Below are 20,363 nucleotides of genomic sequence, written 5' to 3' on the forward strand. Positions count from 1 at the left end.
ATACCTTCTCGGCTTCGCACCGAAGCTAAAAAAAAGTATAAAATTTTATGTATATCATAAGCTATATAAGTTGTCAGTTAAATCTGTTCCTCCTGTATACAGTTATATATAATTAACAGAATATAGTTTTATATATTGAAAAAAATGTCTATAAAATATATTTCAAATATTAAAAAAAAAATAATTATTTAAAAACAATATTTTTGTTATTGGTATCATATTAATTGTAATACCAAGACTTATTTAAAAGTACAAAAACACTTAAAATTTTTCTTGATTATGATGTGGTTTAGTTGTTGATGGCAAATTGACCAATTGAGATTGTGATCAATAGTAGTATAGTATTAAATGAGAATATTTCAGCTGCACTATTTCTATGATCTTTTGCACCAGGTCCTATTTTAGCGGCGTAACTTATGGCGAAAGGTATATAGTTTTGTTCATAGTTACCTACGAATAGATGAGCCCAAGGCCCCTTTGCAAATACTGCCACGTCGTCACCACCATGGGTCTCCTTAGTAAGAGGAACCATAGCTTGGAATTGATACCATTTATCATCTAATTTAAAAAAATTGTAAATTTATCATAAAAAGTATATGGTAATTAAATTATTCTAAAACTACAAAGTATTAACATTTTTAGTATATTTACTTTATTAGGATACCAAAAAGTTATTAAATACAAAACAATAATGACACTTAATTTATAGTAGCGTTTAATTTTAAAATATCTATAAAAAATTTTTAGAGTATCGTTAAAAATCGAAATTATACTACTATTGAATAAATGATAGTTTTAGATATCTTCACTATATTATCTCTTATACATTTATACACGTATATTTTGAAAGTACATATACAGTATGCAGCTGCAAGCACTGAAAGATTTGTCATCTTTTTATATAAACTTTTAGTAGTATAAAAAGTATTATTAAGCATGGACTCAACTTGTATAACTCAGTTATAGAGTGTGAGAGAATATATTAAGACTACGAACAATGTTATTTTAGTTACGCCTATGTATAAATCGAAGTATTATAGTTGTTTTCTTAATTACTAAAAATTTTAAGCATGTAAAATAAACATCTGTTAATCAAAAGCATAGAAACGTGTAAATTTAAAACATAAACTTAAATTTAATAACTTAACCATGTAAAATAAAACAATAGAATATGCCATAAATAACTCGCTTTTTGTATGAATTCTGAATCTCAAATTATACTATGTATTCAAAGTCATTTTTGTTTATTAGTTACTAGTTTATAGACAACCCAATTGTTGGTAAAAAAATATTTTAGAATAATTAATTGCATTTCTTTCAGTTTTAGTTACTTATAAAAGAAAAACTTAATATAAAAATTATTATTCGCCATTAAGAATTAGCCGCCCCTATAAGATTGCTGCCTTAAGCATTAGTTTATTGTATTTACTAGGAAATCCAGTACTATAATATGTTGATGGGTATTTTTTTCAATTACTACGTTATTTGTCTTATGTCTTATATTTATAACACATATTTTAAATTATTTAACTTTAACCATACTTACGTGTATCATCATCCGTAAGATTGTATCTTTTACCGTCCCGTGATGGCTTAACTCCTAGTCCATTAGCGTAACTGAGAGTGGATAACGGCATTTGATCTATATCTGAATTTTTTGCATGACCAAATATATCAGCACCCCTATGAGGATACCCATTGAGGGTCATGGTATGAGCATGATCAGATGTCACAACTATCAGAGTTTCTGACGAATTCGTTAATTGTAAAGCTTTTTCTACAGCATTAGACAGCATAACTGTTTCGTCCAATGCGATATGCGCCCAATTATCATGATGAGCCCAATCTATATTACCACTTTCGATGAATAAAACATAACCATTTTTGTCATTAGATAAAATATTAATAGCTTTTTCCGTCATTTCTACTAAGGAAGGTTCAATTTTCTTATTTGATGTCAGATTGAATTCCATATGACTGTAAGCGAACAAACCTGTAAACATTTTTCTTAACATGTAGTTTACATACTGTAAATGGTATAAATTATTTGTTATGTGGTAACATTATAAAATAAACTGTTTTTGTTGTTATTATTGGGTTATCTTAAGCAAATAACATAATCTAGACAAGAAAACGTTATAATTATAACGTTTAAAACGAAAATTTTTGTCAAAACGTAATCAAATAACGAAAAACAAAACTAAAATTGCGTAATATCAATAAACATAATACAACTTATAACGTAAAACAATTCTTATTAAAACAACAAAACATTTTTTTTTTATGTTATATTTAAAAAACACTGTCAGAAAAAAGCAGTAATTTATAATTATTAAAAAATACTCATTATATTGAATTATGTGTCAAATATAATAACATTAAATGTAACAATATAGTAACGTTAAAACTTTAAACGAAAAAAATTAAATAAATTTTTAATATTAAAATCATTAAATATAAAAATTGTATAACGTTTAGAATAAAGTTAATCTAATTATTTTATTTATAAAATACCGTTGTAATATATTTAAACAATATACCAAAAAAAATTGTTTAATCCAACCTCTGAACAAAGCAGATATTACCTTAATAAATAGCATAGTAAAATATAATATTACATCAAGGTTTTAGCACGAAAAAATTAGATAAATATAAAAATGATCAACTTTATCCTATGTATAAAATCTTAAATCTATTCCAGTATTCACATGATTTTTTTGTTGAATATTAAATAGATATTGAAAGTTCTATTTAGGCAATTTTTTCTGTGGTAGTTTATCTAACTACCCATCTCTAATATAAAATTTATTAACTAATATAAATAAAACAAAAAATTATACTCTGTTATTTATGTTAACAATAGTTATATCAAATTCAAATTTTCCAGTAATAAATATTACCATAACAAGAACAAATTATCGAAAAATTGGTAGAATAAATTCACTTTATTCAAACTATATAAAAAGAGCCCTGCACTTAAATGACACTAAAAAAAAAATTAGTGTGTAATTACAGTTGATAACAAATAAAAATATTCTGTTGATTTAAGCAGGATAAGTATTTATTAAATCTTTCAAACTTTATTATTAATTCAAAGCTTTTTTTCCCTTACCAAATAAATAATCAGTTTTGTTATCAACAGCCATTAGTTCAGATCTATTCATAACAAATTTCGCTTTTTTGTCTTTTTTCATTTCAGTCCATTTTTTTATCAAATTTTTTCCATCAATCCTCTCACCTAGTCTTCCAAAAACATCTTTTTCATAATTAGGTATAAATTTCCCCAAACCTCCTCCGAGTATAACCTATAGTAACACCATCATGGTATAATGAATATAATTTTAAATTTAATAAAATTTTATTATAAATATGAAATATGTTTTTTACATTGAGGTTTTGTCCAGTTTCGCTTTCAATTAATTGTCTAGCAATGTCACTTGTTTCTAAGCACTCTCTATGTGCTAGGCCATTAAATATATCATAATTTATGTCATGATCACTTTCCCATCCACGATTTGCTATACTAGCATAAGCACCTGCAGGCGTGGCGTGTGTTATTCTCATGTTCGTTATCAAACCAGTCCTCTTATTTGCTTTTTGGGCCCACCGTAAAAGAGATTCGGTACGGTTATTTGAATCAATAGACCCCTTACAGTCTCTGTTTTTAACTTTCCCCGATACGCCAATAGTTTCAATGTTGCTTTTTACACCTGTCAGATATGCTGTTGCTGTACATGCAGAATCTCCGACTTGACTATCCACACAGTACGTCTATAATTATAAATAATACTCTGATATGATATGATAATAATTTAATACTAAAAATATTTCTTATCGATAACCAAAATGAGTTTAAATAATTTTTAGTTTTTTGATAAAAAAAAAGAGTAATTTTCGGATTTATTAGTTGACCTAATCACAATTTAAATGTTTTACAACACTCGAAATAGTAATCATTGTAAACGTTTCAAGCATTTTGGCATTGGGAAGTTCAAAATGCCCGAGAGTGGTTGTCGGTCGACATTCCTCTGAATTCAAGAGTGGCATTTGTTTAATCTTACTTTGGACAGTCCCGTAAACGGGAATTTCTCAAACGTCAACGTTTCTTCTTCGCCCGTTTTGCCTTTCATTTGTCCTTTGTATATTCGGGCGGCGGTTAGTGTGGGAATTGACATTCCATCGCCAAGAAAGAAAATCACGTTCTTAGCAATGCCGTACTGCCTTTGTATTTTTATTTTCTCCTCTAAGATATTTTTTCCCATTTCCAACCAAAATTTTGCATCTATGATGATTTTATCTATTATTATTTAGAAACAATGATATGGAGAAAATTATGAATAATAACAACATACACCCAATTAATGATTTTATATAAATAAAAAATGTTGAGTGATATTCCTTCGAAATTCATTAAAAAAATACTTTTATCAAATTAACATACCGTCTTCGTATTTTGATACACTTTTATTTTTCGCTTCGGCTCTAGACATGATGTTTTTTATGTTTCTGTCAACGTGTTCTGTAAAATCCAATGCAATTATTATGCACCTCGCGAAAAACAAGAACATTTTATTTTTTAATTTATTAAAAATTTCAATTAATAACTTTTTATTAGTTCATACGTGCTTGCGTTCAAAGGTAATTTAGTTATCTACCATGGACACCTTCACTAGCTTATAGTTTTGCAAAATTAAATTGCAACAAAATTTAAACGCAATAGTTGTCATATTATTTATAATAGTAGTATACATTAAATTACGTACCATATCCCATACAAAATGAGTTTGTCGCAAAAAGCACACATAGCGTAGCCAATGTCAAAACAAATAAAAAATCATTGAGTTGCATAATTACAAAATAATACCAGACAAAATTTTCCTATTAATAATATAAAAATGAACTAAAATCCTTGTCATATATTTTTCGACTTCTAACTCAGACTGAAACTCAATGGTATTTACAGTATATATTTGATCTAGTTTATTTACTGCAATTTAATTAATTGTTTTTCAAGTGAAGTTTGATAGTTATTCAGTGACAAACCACGATTAAACATGTATGACGAACCTATTAAAAGTGTTTGAAAAAGCTTATCTATCAGGGAACGTTGGTATAAGTCAAGTGGATTTTTAATCTTTTAAAAATTATAAATCAATAAATCAATTTAAAAACAATAAAAACTCAAAATAGAATAATTAGAATAAATCAAAAAACAGATCAGTAAACTTATTGAAAATGTCTGTAAAATAACACATTGTTTGAATTTGGAATTAATAAAAGCAATTAAATTATTTTGTAAGGATTTTACGAAATTTTAGATTTTTGATATTAATTAATAATAGTAAAAAAAAATTAACCTACACTCAACAATTTTTTGTCTTCGAATGTTTTTCAAATTGTTATCAATTTAATTTTAGCAACACATTTATTAACTCATACATAATATACTGGTCAATTATTACCAATATAAAGTTCAAACTTGTTTTTAAAGTTTTAAAAATTAAAATATCAGTTTAATGATAAAATTGTTTCTTGAAATTATGTTAAGAATTGTAAACAAAATTCTTAGCAAAGCAACGAAAATGGAAAGTGCTTTGATTTTAAAACACCCCAAAAATGTTAAGAGAATTTTAGAATTTAAAAATTATATAATTTATAGTTATATAAAATTATTTTTAAATTTGAGAAAATTAAATTTAGCAATCTTAAGACTTTTTTACTAGTTACACCTATGCATAGCAATTAGAAATAAAATATTTCAAAGTCTTCTGATTATAATATTTAATAATTATGTCAGTTTTTATTAATATAAATATAAAAATATAAACATTCGATACAAACAAAATTGTATCGTTTATTAGTTTCAATGTAATACAAAAGATATTAATTTTACTATCATGTATTTTTTAGGTGATCTTAATATTAATGTAGTTTAAAATTATGAATGCATGATTTTTATACTTTTTATTTTTCTTTTATGATTAAATAATTAACAGTAATAATAATAGATATTAATATAGGCGTAGTTTGAAAATTTTCTATGTAGGGCTATTTCAGTTTATTGAACAAAAAACCTAGTGGAAAGCTTCTTTATCATTTCACTTTATCTCCTCGTCTCCTCTGAAAATTTAATTTATTTGTGGGGGCTACGAATATTTTTATAGGGGCTTAATCCCACACAGCCCTCAAGAAAATTATATTATTGAATAGTAATTAGTATGAATTAATCTTGATACATTTAATAATGATATTTTAACTTGAATATTTATTGAAACTTAAGCTTTTATTAACTAAAATAAAGAAATTAAAATAATTCTTATGGATTAAAAACATTTCAACAGATCTTTTACTATTTGTAATTTTCTTACTTTTAAGTTTACATGATAGCCCAATGCACAAATTATGATAGTACTACCGTTTAATATTTATTGACATTTTTGTAAACCAACATTTTTATTTTAAGATGTTACAAACACATCAATATCTCCTGTTAATACACTTTTACAAATGGTTAAGCTAGATTTTCCATTTGAATGGGTTGCAAAAGTAAATTATGTCAATATATCTCATAATACCGTGTAAATCTCTTAAGCGACTTAAAACGAAGATCATTATAGAATAAAGAAAATATTTCATTTGTAGTATTTTTGTAATAACTCTAATAGTCGGTCAGATTCAATAAAATTGAACTCGAATAAGTAAGTTGTTTGCAATGACGAAAGTGAAATAAATCAAATTTAAGAACATAAATTTATACTATAAATATTTTTTATGTACAATTTATTTTTTTTAATCTATACAGCTATAACAATAAAAAATATTTTAAGTATTTATTTGTTCTGAATAATTGAATTATGCTATTTTGAAACTAAATTTATAATATAAAATATAAAAATAATTAAATGTTTAATGAAAAGAAGTTATCCGAATTTTCATATAGTTCTTTAAACTGTTTATTGTTTACAAAAAATCGCGTGACAATAAGCATTTGTTATTTATCTGTATCGGGTTTCTGAATATTCGTACTTGACTCGAATAGATAATAGAATAATAAGTGCAATAAAAATGACTGACTTAAGTAAAATTTATCACGCTATATACTTTCTCTAGTATCATACAGTTTTGCTAATAATTTAAATAGAAAGTATACTTATTGTAAATATTTTGCTTATATTAAAAAAAAAATTTCCTTAAGATAAACGATTTGTTTAATCAATGTTCTAATAATAATTGTACAATATCTGAAGCTCAACAAATAATTGATATATAAATATCTATTTTTATGATTACATTATGAATAATTTTTATTGAGTTTTGACTAAAATTTGTAATTCTAAAGTCAAATTGTGTGTTTGCTCTATAAAAATTTAATTAAACTAGGTTTTTTTTTTAAATCTACAATTTTTTACCTTTTGAATAATTAATGAACGTCTGGAAATGTACACTTCAGAAAAACCCTTAAAAATAACTAAAATTAAGGACATCATAATGTGTGTGTAATTTTGACTATAAAATTATGAATAAAGTTGGTAATTACTTTATATCTCTAAAATAATAAGGCTTGAACTTCAAAAATATTTCATGTTTATTAATGACAGAAAAAAACACTTTTATTAAATGTAAGTAAATAAGAAAATATAGTACATTGTTTTTGTTTACAATGAAATTAAGTGCTGAGTTGTGTAATTGTTAGTAATCTTAAATTTAATTTAAAAAAATGTATATGTCTTCTTTCTAAGCCGCATTATATTCAAGTGAGATGATAAGAGAGCTAATAAAAGAGATAAAGTATGGGTCATTGAAATTTTGAAAACTATTAACAATATAAAATTCAATCGAGACTTGATTGATAGTTTGGTGTTAACAGATATTGATATTATTTGTCATAAATTTTATCAAATCAATACTAGTTTAAGTGAGGTAAACGTATGCATTACTTTGTGATTTGACTATACTTGAGATAGTAAACCAGTATCATTTATTTGTTTTTTTTATCATTGAATATATTCAAATTAATTGTATAATCAACAAACAATATTTAGTTAAATTCAAACTCATATCCTATGCAAATTTTAATGTTCGCTAAAGTAGTGAAACTTAATTATATTTTAACTTATAACTGTATTTTCTATTAAATTCAAAAGCATAAAAATTTTATAATTAAGGGAAATTTCATTTTCAGAAACAAGACCCGCTTCAAGAAACATTTCAATTTTTATTAATAAAACTTGTATTAATTATTTAAGTACTATTTATCAATAAATTAAAAATTAAGTTAACTCCAATAGATGTATTAGATTTTTTACATTATTAAAATGTAAAATATGTTATGTAAGTGAAAAATAATTATTAGAATAAAAAAAATATTCACATTTATATTTTAGATTTTATACTAGAAGCTCAAATTAATTTAACTACTCTTTTTTTAATAGCTGTTACAGAAGAAGAAATAATTATGAAATATGTTAAATCCAAATATGATATTTTAACATTATTTACAAACTACATGACATATAGTTTGTTTATTACTCTAGACATTGTCTAGAGTAATAAGTTAAATTATTTACCTTTTCAATTATTTAAAAAAAAATGTATATCAAAACTTCTAATAAATTTATCCAATTTTAAGTAATTAGTAAGTTAATTAGTATAAATTTTGAAAATGATATTGATGGAATGCTTAATTTTCTATAATAAATTCTACTTTGTTAAAAAGCTAAAGTAACGTATCATTCCCCCTGTAAATTTTACATGCAATTTACGTACATAGTATTTTCGTAAGTGTATAAAAGCAAATTTTTTTAGACATTGGAAATAATAAATAGAATCATTTTATAAATGATGTATTTTATTTATATTTCATATAAATATAATTAATCTTAAAATAATTTCAGTTTTTTAGATAGGCGATAGTAAATAGTACATGTGTTTATTGTTTGTTTGATATTCAAGATATTTTTCCATATTAACATTATTTTAATACTCCATTTAATGAAAATAATTTTGTTTTATTTATATATAATCAAAGTGAAGAGATAATACTAATGTTGGATGTTTCAAATCATTTATGATTATTTAAACAACATGATAGTATTACATATTTCTTCAGTTAAAAACTCATAAGTGATTTTCGGGCTACTGTTAATAATGTAAATAAAACTATCTTATACTTAAATCCAGGAACTTTTAATACAAATGCTGATGAAGATGTACTGATTTTATAGGGAGACTCTGTTGAAATTCCTGCGGCCTTGGCCATGGCCAATGGAATTATGTTTTGTTCATAGTTTCCAGTAAACAGATGTGCCCACGGTCCTTTTGCAAATACCATAACGTCATCTCCACCATGTGTTTCTAAATCCAAAGGTATAAAACTTGGGTAGTGTACTTCGTTAACTGCATAAAAAAAATATTTTTTTTATTAGTATATTAAATTTACTAGTCCTCCTCTACTTGAATTTCTAATAAATTTATTTATGGTATGAAAAGAATAAAATTTGGCGTTTAAAATATTAATTAATAGAAATGAGTTTAAAAAATAATGTAACAAATTACCCATTTGCGAAATGTTAAATTTTTGAAAGAAGTTTCTGCTTGGGCTAGTACTTGGACCATTAGCATAGCTTAAAGTTGTGTATGGTAAATCGTCTTGTGCCAGCCAACTAGTCGCTCCTAAAATGTTTGTACCACGTGCAGGATAACCAGCCATAGTTAATGTATGGGCATGATCTGCAGTCACGACGATTAAAGTTTCAGTTTCGTTGGTCAACGCAACGGCTTCAGAGACAGCTTTTGACAATTCAACAGTTTCATCCAACGCAAATTTCGCATACGTATTGTGATGAGCAATATCAATAAGACCACTTTCAACGAACAACACAAATCCATTTTTCTCTTTTTGCAACAACTTTATGGCTTTAATAGTCATTTCAGTAAGCGTTGGTTGCATTTCAATATTTGATTTCAACCTGTAGTCCAAATGAGTATTATGGAAAAGGCCTAGACAATTATTCATAAATATTAATGATTTCATTCAAGTATAATTCTAATGACACCCACCCAACAAATAGTCAACTTTAGAAACATCAGTGCTCATTAGTTCTTTCCTATTAGTCATGTATCTTGTTGTCTTTCCTTTGAATCTTTTCATTTTATCCAATTTCCATCTTACGACTAAATCTTCATCCAGTCTTTCTCCAGTAGAGTTAGTCTTTTTCATTATTAACTTACTTCTACCACCACCCATAATAACCTATCCAATATGTTTCTTGTAAAAAATTATTTTTTAAACAGAATAAATATATAAGTGTTTTATATAATTACATTAAAGTTTCTTCCGGGATCTCTTTTAATCAGCTGACTGGCAATGTCCTCGCATTGAGTAGTATCGGTCTTTTCGGTAAAACTTTGCATATTAAAATCAGACTCCCAATTACGATTGGGTGAATGTGCATATGAACCAGCCGGAGATGCGTGCGTTACCCTAGTTGTTGTTACTATTCCAGTGGCTTTACCAGCCCATTGAGCCCATTGTAAGATTGAGTTAGGTTTTTCTTCGTTTATAGACGCAGGACAATCATTTCTTGAAACTTTAGAAGACACACCAATTGTACCAAAATTACCTTTAACGCCACATAAATATGCTGTAGCAGAACAAGCTGAGTCGGCCACTTGTTTGTCAACACAATATGTCTAAATGACAAATTAAAATTAAATGCTTAAAATAGCTGTGTATCAATAAAGAAAATCGATAATTTTTATTAATTTTAAACCTTAGACATTCCTGTAAATGGAAAACGTTCAAAACTGAGATGGTCATTTTCACCGGGTTCATTTTGTAATTGACCTTTGTAAATTCTGGCTGCAGTCAATGTAGTTAAAGACATGCCATCGCCGATAAATAAAATTAGATTTTTGGCCTTTTGCGTCTGGAGCTTAATATTCGCTTTATTTTCCAAAAATGTCTTGCCATTGTTTTGCCAATAATTTACATCTATAAATGATCAGACAACTAAGAATTATGAATATTAAAAAATATTATAATATTACACAAAATTGATTAAATAAAAAAATCTTTTAGGAAATAAAATTAAAGATATGAATAAATTTTATTATTAATAAAAACAAAAGATTAATTTCATTTTCTGCAAAATTTTTTTACTATTATTTAGACATTATGTAATACATTCGATCAAATTGTATTTCTTAATATAGTTTTAGTTTATTTTATTTAGTTAAAACATGTATTAACACCGAATTATTTTACTCAGATTAGATAAGCATTAGCCTATGTAACATATTTTTAGTTACTACTGTTACTTTATAATACATGAAAAACAATACAAAGTGTTCAGTATGTAAGGAAACAGGTTAATTGTTACAAACTATGAGAACAATAGAAACTCGTTTCCTTATTTACTGAACACCCTATATGTTATAGGTAATGTTACACTGAACAATAAACAGTATATATTAATATTACTGGGCGGTCCAATATATACTGATTAACAAAATAGTATTGATCCACTGAATAATTCACGTTAGTATTTTATTCGACAGTTAAGCTAGTGTGTTATAGTTATAAAATTTTTAATGTTACGGAAATTAAAAAATGAAATAAATTTAAATTTATTCTTTTAATTTAATAACTTAGGTAATAATAATAATTTTCAAATATGGAAGTATAAAATATCCAAACAAAGATAAAAACATAAAATATATTAACTAAATTAAGTGAAAAATTTATTCAATGGTCGCTGCTTTTAAAAAATTATCTATACCCAAAATTGTACATAAATTTTAAACTTAATTTATTAACTTTTTTTTTTAAATTGTTGACCAATTTTTCGTTTCACAATATTAAGCTCGTCTACTCTAACTTCTTGCCTATAAAAATATATATTTCATTATTTTATTATGAAAATGAAAAAAAAACGATGTACAAATGAATGTATTTCTCCTAAAACCGAACGATAATTAATATAATAGGATTAAGATAAACATGGTTAGTAATAATTATTTAATTATTTATTTTTGAATTTTAATACACTGCCGATATTCTGTACTTTTATGCTGATGTTTCGGAATTTTTTTCCGTTTGGATATTTTGGACACTAGATTTTTTTTTTAGCAACTATTTAACTACAATATACAATTGTTAAGTAATAGCTTAATAAATATATAAAATTTAAATTATTAATTGCATTCTAATAACATATGTACATATATGTATTAATGTATATAAACGAACAAAATAATTTCTTTTAAATAAATCTGATGCGAATTATGCATCAAATAATTCACACTAAAAAAAATTATCTAACATATTTTTTAAGGGTATTATAAAAATTTTTAAATCAATTAGAAAGATTTACCACTTTCAATATCTAGTAAGTGCTTCATTATACAATATTAATAACTAAACAAATTTTCATCATTAAATATAAAGAAAATTTTTTTTTACAATTTTCAGTAACAATTTTTTTTTTTAATATTTTTAATATCGAAATAATAATTTTTTGAATAAAATTTACTGTAATTACATTTACTATAATAAGTTTATAAATTTAAAGATCTGTTTAAATTTTTATTTTATTTTTTAGGAATACGAATAATTTTTAAAAAGCTCTTATTTTTTACCTTTATCCAGAATTTTGACTTTTTAAATTAATATATTTGTATTAACATAAAAAATAAATAATTAATAAAGGCAAATCGAAAACATCTAAAATAAATTACCTGATTCTGAGTTTTTGTTAATTATAGCACAAGAGATGACCATCAATTTAAATAAAAAACATAACGAATGTGACCACATGATGACAAAAGTGCATCAAAAATAAAATTTTTAGATTTATATTAGAATATATTACTAATTTTTTTTAAGAGTGGCGGCATTTTTGTATAAACGTGACATTGTACACATTGACCGGCGTGACTACAATAAATATTTAATTTAGATATGTGTTTTTTTATATCTTATCCAACATATTCGCTAACATTTACTACTTTTATGTCTTTCCAATCTATGAAACAAATAACACTACCTATTAATAAATCTCATTTTTTTATTTTACATTGATACTTCAATAGATGTGTTAAGAAAAATGTTGTGCAAATAAGAGCAATAAATTGATATTTTAAAACATATATATATACATTATTAACATTGTTATCACTATTATGTTTATAAAACTACTTCTAATATTAAGAAAAGAGAAATTTTTTTTATTCTGAACTATGAAACTTGAAGTTTGTATAGTTAAAAAGATTTGAAGAAAATTAAAAATGGAATTTATTTTTAAAAATAGATATTTAATTTACAATATGATTCATTTAAATATCTATAAATTTTAATTTGAAATTTTTTTTTTTTTTAATGAAATATTGTTAAACATCGTGAAAAACTATTGATAATATTAAATAAAGTATATAGTTTTAATTATCTGCTAAAAATTTGAAGTAATAATTATTTAATTTTTCCTCAGTATTGAGTTTAATATTTTCTAGAAATTTTGATTCAATGGTATTTGAATCACAAAACCGGTTTAGTATAACCGAAAAAGTTGCATTAATTAATTATATTTAAAAATATAAACAGGGTTTATTTCAAATTTTAACTACTTAACACGACTTCAATTTAGAATTTAATTAAAAAAATTATATTGTAAGTACTCTTTAAGTAGATAACATATTTTTCGTGTTTTTCATGTTAATAAAACTACTTCAAAATGTGATAAAATTAACATCAATCAAAATAAAATATAATACTTTGACATATTTATTTGATAATCAATGACTCTCACACAATTTTGGCACATTAATTACTTACATTTATATTAAATAATTAATTAGGCATCATCTTAAGCCTCATAGTTTTAGCCATTTTTAATGGTAAAACATTTTATTCATAGTTCCAAAATTTTAGATGACGTGAAATTAGCAAATTACGCCAAACAAAAAATGATTTCATAAGTAGTAAAACAGTATCAATAAATAAACCCAGCACAGTTGGGAGGTGTCATAGTTGGTCAAGTATAATAATATCTGACATTGATTAAAATGACTATAATAAAAAACGCTTCGATGCAAATATTTCGATAGTGTTTAATTTTAAAAAATTGGTGGATTATTCCAATAGCTACATGATCTCCTATTTCCTTATTTATATCCTGATTACAAGTTTTATGATTTATAAGTGTAATATATATATATTTATAATATATAAATATATAAAGGTAAATGGTATTATTTTTAAAAAGAGCATGACGAATGAAAGAGGGATATTAATATTATTTCTCAAAAAAAATTGTATTGATCCATACATTTTTCAATAAGTTATAGCATTATAAAGTTAAAGTGAACAAATTAATTTTTTGTGAAAAAGTTGTCATTTTAATCCCCCCATGTAGGTAAGTAAAGGGTCAAATTTATAAAAAATTATACCAAACAAAAGATAAAGACATCATGCATCTATAAATAAAAAAATATATTTATTTTATATATGTAAGTTTATATAAGTTATGACAGTAGTAAGTAAAAAAAATTGAAAAAATGTCGAAAATTAGCGATTTTTAAATTTGTAATTTTTTTAAAATTTCCCCCATTTACGGTGAACGAAAGAAATTTTTTCAATTTTTGAGGGTAATGTCTTCGACTAGATACGATTTGTGATCTTTTGACGTATCGTTGAAAGAAATCGGTTTGGTGAGAGCTGAGAAAAAGTGGTAACAGACACAAAAAAAAAAACACATCATAGTAAAATCAATACCTTCTCAGCTTTGCATCGAAGCAAAAAGATGTCACACAATTTTTAATAAATTTTACAGTCAGCAAACATTATTTGTACATGATCCGAAGTTATCACAATTAACGTGTCTTTTTTATTAGTCATTTTAACTTCCGCAGCAAGAGCGATAGACAGTTATACTGTTTCGTCAAGTGCCGTCTTTGCAAGATTTTATGATGTGGATGATCTATGAGATCACTTTCAACAAATAAAACATAACCATTTTTTTTTTTTGAGCACTTTAATAGCCTTTATAGTCACTTCCATCAATGATGGTTATTTTCTTTAATCAGCCTCTAAATTTAAATCCATATAATCATCATGGTAAAGATCTATTCATTTATATCATATAAAACATAATAAAAAAAGCAATTAACTATTAATTATTCATAATAAATGAAATCAAATAATTTTATCAAATTAATAATCTACATCTTCAGAACTTGTAGTAAAAATTCCATTCTTATAAATAATGTACTTAGAAATTTTATCAAGAAAACGTTTTTTATTTTGTCTGCCTTCCATACATCTATTAAATCTTTGTCTGATCATTCGTTTAAGATAGCATTTGTTTTCTTTAAAAATATTTTATGACCTCCCCTAAAATTACCTAAAAAGTAGCATTTTAATTTATAGCTATTTTAGTCTTAATTATTAGGGTAATTAAAAATTAATTATTCTTATATTATTCTGAATACTGATTTGGCATTGAAAGCCATAACTCAAGCAACCAAACTAAAATCCAACACAGTCTTGATCCAGCGTAGTGTTCATAAAAATACATTAATAGCAATGACTCAAACAGGTCGTAGAGAGAAATCTGATAATGATTTTGAGATTTTTTGTCTCAACCACCTTCACACATAATATTAAATTTATTCTACATTCTACATTTCGTTTTTTCGTTTGAATCATTATTACAAATAAGATACTAGCTCTAAAGTTTCTTCCTGGTTCTGAAGTTATTAACTGTTAAGCTATATCATGGTATTTATTTATATTTGGCGTATATGGGACTTCTAACATATCTTTATCGGACTGCCAACCTCTGCATGCCACATGTGCATAAGCACTTGCAGGAAAAGCATTGTCACGGCACAATTTATTAATATTCCTGTAGCTTTGTCACTGTAAGATAGATTCTGGTTTATCATCATTAGCACTAGCTAAATAATTGTATTTTGGAACTTTAGAGGTTTAGCATATAGTTCCCAAATTTTCCTTTATTTCACAAAAGTAAGATGTTGCAATACATGCTGAATCTGGTACTTGTTTATCAGCACAGTAGGTCTGTTTAAAATCAATTTTATATATTACTATGTATTATTAATTAAATGTAATTGATTTACTTTAGTCATTCCAGTATAGAAAAATATTTTGAAAATCAGCTAACTATTTTCACTACTTTCATTCAATAATAATTTAAAATATAATTTGTTCAATATTAGATAAAAATATTCCATTTTCACTCTAAAAGTGTAATAAATGTAATATTGTCATTACAATTTTATACAATATATAAAAGTTGAAATATTGTAGAACATGAAATAACATATAAATTTATATGTGTTATAAGAATATATATATAATCATATTAATTACAATTGACTTAGTTTGAATGTTAAGCTATAAATCTATATTTATAAAACATTGTTTCATTTTGAGTGATTTTAATTTTTAGAATAATATTTTTACCTTCTTTTCTTAAATTTTGTTTGACACTTGCAGCCTATACTTGAGTTATGCAGTCAATGTCCAAAGTTTATTTTTCAACATTGTTAACCTTTCAGAAAAAATATTAAATAAATTTAAAAATAGCGTATTATATTAAAATTAATAACTCGAGCAAATAAAGCTATGGTAATTATAAAATTTGTCTTTCGTATTTTATCAAAGACACGCACATATGAGTGTTCACATTACTCAACAGTAAATTATGTATTAATTAATTAAATTGAAGAGTATTGTAAAAAATAAAAAGATAAGATATTTAAAAATGTTTTGAATGAATTATATTGTTTTTGTGTATTAATGTTTTGAAAAAAACTATTTGCACTTTAATGTAAAGAAATCAAGCTAATCCTATTTTACTTGGTTTTTATTTTTTTTAAAGTTACTTTGTTATATAATTTATTTATATATGATTAGAAAGATATTGCTAGAATATATAGCTAGAATAGCTAAAAAGATATTGCGATTTATTACATTCAAAATAGATAAATATAAATTTAAATGTTAAATTTATAGATTTATAATTCAAACGTTATGTTTCATACTTTAGTCAAGGATTCAAAATATATAAAATATAATAGTAATAATCATTATTTTTACAAATATTTCTCATTCCAATTTAACTAATATTAACTAAACACATCATAAACAGATGATATCATATAAATATCTTTTGAATAAATGAAGTTGTGTCTACATGAAGCTCAAGCGGATGTTGGTTTTTCTAAAGGTAGTTGAGCAGCCTTAGCCATCGCTAAGGGTATGATATTTTGTTCATAGTTTCCTGTAAATAAATGAGCCCATGGTCCTCTAGCAAATACCATTACGTCTTCACCACCATGAGTCTCCGCTTCTAATGGAACAAGACTTGGATAGCGCATGTTATCTTTTTCTAAAAAATAAGTAATATTTTTTCTAATTTACATTAAAATAAAAATTCTAAAATTTTTATTTAAAAAATGTCTGTTCAATTACTTACGTTTTTTTAAAAATTGTAAACATAAAAAGTTTCAAATTTTTATTGAAAATTTTAATTACTTTATTATAATTTAATCATAAGTTACTAAATTCTGAACCATTTTATCAATCAATCATATTTTAGAAAAAACAGAGATAAGAAAATAGATTAAAAAGAAGAAACTACTTTACAATTAAATCACTACTGATTTTTAAAATACTTTTTCTTTTTCTTTTCAAGAATATTTTTATTTTTATTTAAGAGTTTGCTATATATAATAAATTTACCAAAATATTCATCAGTCACATTCATTCTGTGGCAATTGGACATATTCTCGTCCTTAGGACCATTGGCATAGCTCAAAGTTGTGTACGGCATATCATCATTAGCTGTCGAACTAGCTAATCCTAATATATTAGCTCCTCGTTGAGGGTATCCTGCCATAGTCATCGTGTGTGCGTGATCCGAAGTAACTACAATAAGTGTATCATCTTCTTTAGTCATTGCTACTGCTTCTGACACAGCTTTAGACAGTTCAACGGTTTCATCCAAAGCAATTTTTGCGTAAGTTGCATGATGGCTTATGTCGATGAGACCTCCTTCAACAAATAACACATATCCGTTATTTTCCTTTTGGAGTATTTCAATTGCTTTTTTTGTCATTTCTTGCAATGTTGGTTGTTTGATAATATCTGATTGCAGTCTGTAGTCGAAATGACTGTCGTGGAATAATCCTAAAAATATTTTAAAAATTTAATTATCAATCATAAGTACTTATAGCTTACTTCATTACCTAATAAGTAGTCAACGTTTGATATGTCTATCTTTAGAAGATCTTCTCTATTTGTTACGTAAACAGCATTTTCTTCCTTTACCCTAGTCTTTTTATCATTTTTCCATCGCAACACTAAGTCCTCGTCTGAACGTTCATACGTTGTATTTGTTCTTTTCATTAAAAACTTACTACGACCACCTCCCATAATCACCTATTTTTAACACATTTATGAAATAATTGTAAATGGAAATTTCATCGTTTAAAGATTTTTCTAATATTATTTTTAAAGGCTTACTCTAAAATTCTTTCCAGGTTCTCTAGTGATTAACTGCTTTGCAATGTCTTCACACTGGCTAATATTTGTTTTATCCTTAAACTTGAGTATATCCTCATCGGATTCCCAGTCTCTATTCGAAACATGTGCAAAAGCACCAGCTGGGGACGCGTGAGTTATTCTGGTAGTCGTAACTATACCAGTTGCCTTCCTAGCCCACTGAGACCATTGCATGATTGATTCTGGTTTATCGTCGACAATTGACGCTTGGCAGTCATTTTTCTTAACTTTAGAGGTTACACCAATAGTACCAATATTATTTTTAACGCCGCACAGGTATGCTGTCGCCGTACAAGCAGAATCGGGTACTTGTTTATTAACGCAATATGTCTTCGAAATTAATTTAAATATTAAAATTAAAAGCTTTTAATCTTTAAAATTTATTTATATTACCTTTGTTTTGCCCGTAAATGGAAAATTTTCAAAGCTTAAATAATCACTCTCTCCAGTTCTATTATTTATTTGACCATTGTATATTCTTGCAGCAGTAATTGTTGTTAATGACATACCATCTCCCATAAAAATAATGAGATTTTTGGCAGTATTGGTTCGCAAAGCTAACTTCGACACTTTTTCTAAATAGTTTTGTCCACTTTCAAGCCAGTAATTTTTGACTGAATAGAAATAGAATATTAAAATTTAATCAGTTCATAAACTATTTTAATAATATTTAATAAATTACTTGACATGTATAATATTTTCATAAAATAAATAAATAATGTAATAATATTGCAACAAGAAATATTATTAAAAAAAACACCCAACTTTCACTGCATTTTTCAATGGTTAAAAAAATTCTGGATGTCATTATAAACAGTAGATAGTTTATTAAAATGATTAGCATAAATCAAATGTAATTTTTTTAAATAAATTTACCTGATTCCGGGTTAGTTTCGGTCTCAGTTAACGATCCATTAATTTCAAAAATCCTTAAAATACACACTAAAAGGACTAGAATATATGTCTTCATGACACGGGCTATTGAAAACATAATATAACCAAGTGTTCATACAGTAGTTAGAAGTTACGGTAAAAATAAAGTGAGTGAATATAAGAGTTGGATTTTTATTTTAATGTGCCCGATATCACTAATTTTTGGGTCATAAAACTGTGAAATTATTACTGTAAACATGATATAATAAAAAACTTATTACAAAAAAAAATTACAATGTTGTAAGCTTTTATGGTCTATTCATTGATGTTCTGCATATTANTAAGCTTTTATGATCTATTCATTGATGTTTTGCATATTATTAAGTATTAAGATATAAAGAAAGATAAGTTATTTTTGTAAGGAGCCTGTTGTGAACTGACAATACCAAATTATTGAGCGCTTAATTAAAATTTACATGTACAATATTAAGAAACAAAGAAAGTAAACTTCTTGAATATTCAATGCTCGTAAGTATAAGAACATTAAGTCACAACGTTAATAACATAGTGTTAAAATAGAACATTTTAACGAAATTAGCAATCAGTATTTTATATTTATGTGAAACATATTTGTGAAAATTACGCATTTCTTAATTTTATTCTATTCAAATAGACTAAACAATATAAAACATTTCTACTTTTATCATATAAATTAAAAGTATTTCTTTATATTTTATTTACCTTAAATCCATTTAAAATTCAAGTATGTTATATCTAATATTTGCTTACTTTTATTCTAATTAAGCAACAATTAGTTACTAATAGAAGTCAAAAACTATATGTTAATTATCTCATTATAAGTATCATTATTATTATTATTTTATCATTTAAGTTCACTTCTTGT

General features: G+C 25.1%; 4 protein-coding genes across 7 annotated transcripts in view; 1 reads left to right on the forward strand and 3 right to left on the reverse strand.

The window, feature by feature from the left end:
• LOC126905140 (lachesin) overlaps positions 1 to 20,363 on the forward strand; it is a 101,345-nt gene that overhangs the window by 33,202 nt on the left and 47,780 nt on the right. The gene's annotated exons all lie outside the window — the stretch shown is intronic.
• Positions 136 to 5,061, reverse strand: LOC126905134 (alkaline phosphatase-like). The gene is made up of 7 exons (XM_050684576.1): positions 4,764 to 5,061; positions 4,442 to 4,519; positions 4,062 to 4,282; positions 3,388 to 3,771; positions 3,113 to 3,305; positions 1,547 to 1,993; positions 136 to 558 (listed from the first exon to the last, which is right to left on the reverse strand). The coding sequence occupies exons 1-7, from the start codon at positions 4,846 to 4,848 to the stop codon at positions 290 to 292; spliced, it is 1,677 nt and encodes a 558-aa protein (XP_050540533.1). The 5' UTR covers positions 4,849 to 5,061; the 3' UTR covers positions 136 to 289.
• On the reverse strand, positions 8,896 to 12,998 carry LOC126905136 (alkaline phosphatase-like). Its single transcript, XM_050684578.1, has 6 exons — positions 12,739 to 12,998; positions 10,773 to 10,993; positions 10,324 to 10,692; positions 10,060 to 10,252; positions 9,556 to 9,999; positions 8,896 to 9,396 (listed from the first exon to the last, which is right to left on the reverse strand). Exons 1-6 carry the CDS (start codon positions 12,815 to 12,817, stop codon positions 9,110 to 9,112), a joined length of 1,593 nt encoding a protein of 530 aa, XP_050540535.1. The 5' UTR covers positions 12,818 to 12,998; the 3' UTR covers positions 8,896 to 9,109.
• LOC126905139 (membrane-bound alkaline phosphatase-like) lies at positions 17,077 to 19,779 on the reverse strand. The gene is made up of 6 exons (XM_050684581.1): positions 19,463 to 19,779; positions 18,980 to 19,200; positions 18,548 to 18,916; positions 18,271 to 18,463; positions 17,765 to 18,211; positions 17,077 to 17,411 (listed from the first exon to the last, which is right to left on the reverse strand). Exons 1-6 carry the CDS (start codon positions 19,575 to 19,577, stop codon positions 17,224 to 17,226), a joined length of 1,533 nt encoding a protein of 510 aa, XP_050540538.1. The 5' UTR covers positions 19,578 to 19,779; the 3' UTR covers positions 17,077 to 17,223.

The sequence above is a fragment of the Daktulosphaira vitifoliae genome, unplaced genomic scaffold (genome assembly GCF_025091365.1).
Source record: "Daktulosphaira vitifoliae isolate Bord-2020 unplaced genomic scaffold, ASM2509136v1 Scaffold_4, whole genome shotgun sequence".
Lineage (NCBI taxonomy): Eukaryota > Metazoa > Arthropoda > Insecta > Hemiptera > Phylloxeridae > Daktulosphaira > Daktulosphaira vitifoliae.

Bases quoted from the DNA above. Each gene is read 5' to 3' on its own strand.
- LOC126905134 (XM_050684576.1), bottom strand. From the start codon at position 4,848: ATGCAACTCAATGATTTTTTATTTGTTTTGACATTGGCTACGCTATGT. The intron at 4,283-4,441 runs GTATGTTAATTT...AAATCATCATAG, and splicing joins TGTATCAAAATACGAAGACG to ATGCAAAATTTTGGTTGGAA. The intron at 1,994-3,112 runs GTAAGGGAAAAA...AAATGTTTACAG, and splicing joins CAAAACTGATTATTTATTTG to GTTTGTTCGCTTACAGTCAT.
- LOC126905136 (XM_050684578.1), bottom strand. From the start codon at position 12,817: ATGTGGTCACATTCGTTATGTTTTTTATTTAAATTGATGGTCATCTCT. The intron at 10,000-10,059 runs GTGGGTGTCATT...ATAATTGTCTAG, and splicing joins TAAAGTTGACTATTTGTTGG to GCCTTTTCCATAATACTCAT. The intron at 9,397-9,555 runs GTAATTTGTTAC...TTTTTTATGCAG, and splicing joins ATTTAACATTTCGCAAATGG to TTAACGAAGTACACTACCCA.
- LOC126905139 (XM_050684581.1), bottom strand. From the start codon at position 19,577: ATGTTTTCAATAGCCCGTGTCATGAAGACATATATTCTAGTCCTTTTA. The intron at 19,201-19,462 runs GTAAATTTATTT...ATTTCTATTCAG, and splicing joins CGAAACTAACCCGGAATCAG to TCAAAAATTACTGGCTTGAA. The intron at 17,412-17,764 runs GTAAATTTATTA...CTTATTTTTTAG, and splicing joins TGTGACTGATGAATATTTTG to AAAAAGATAACATGCGCTAT.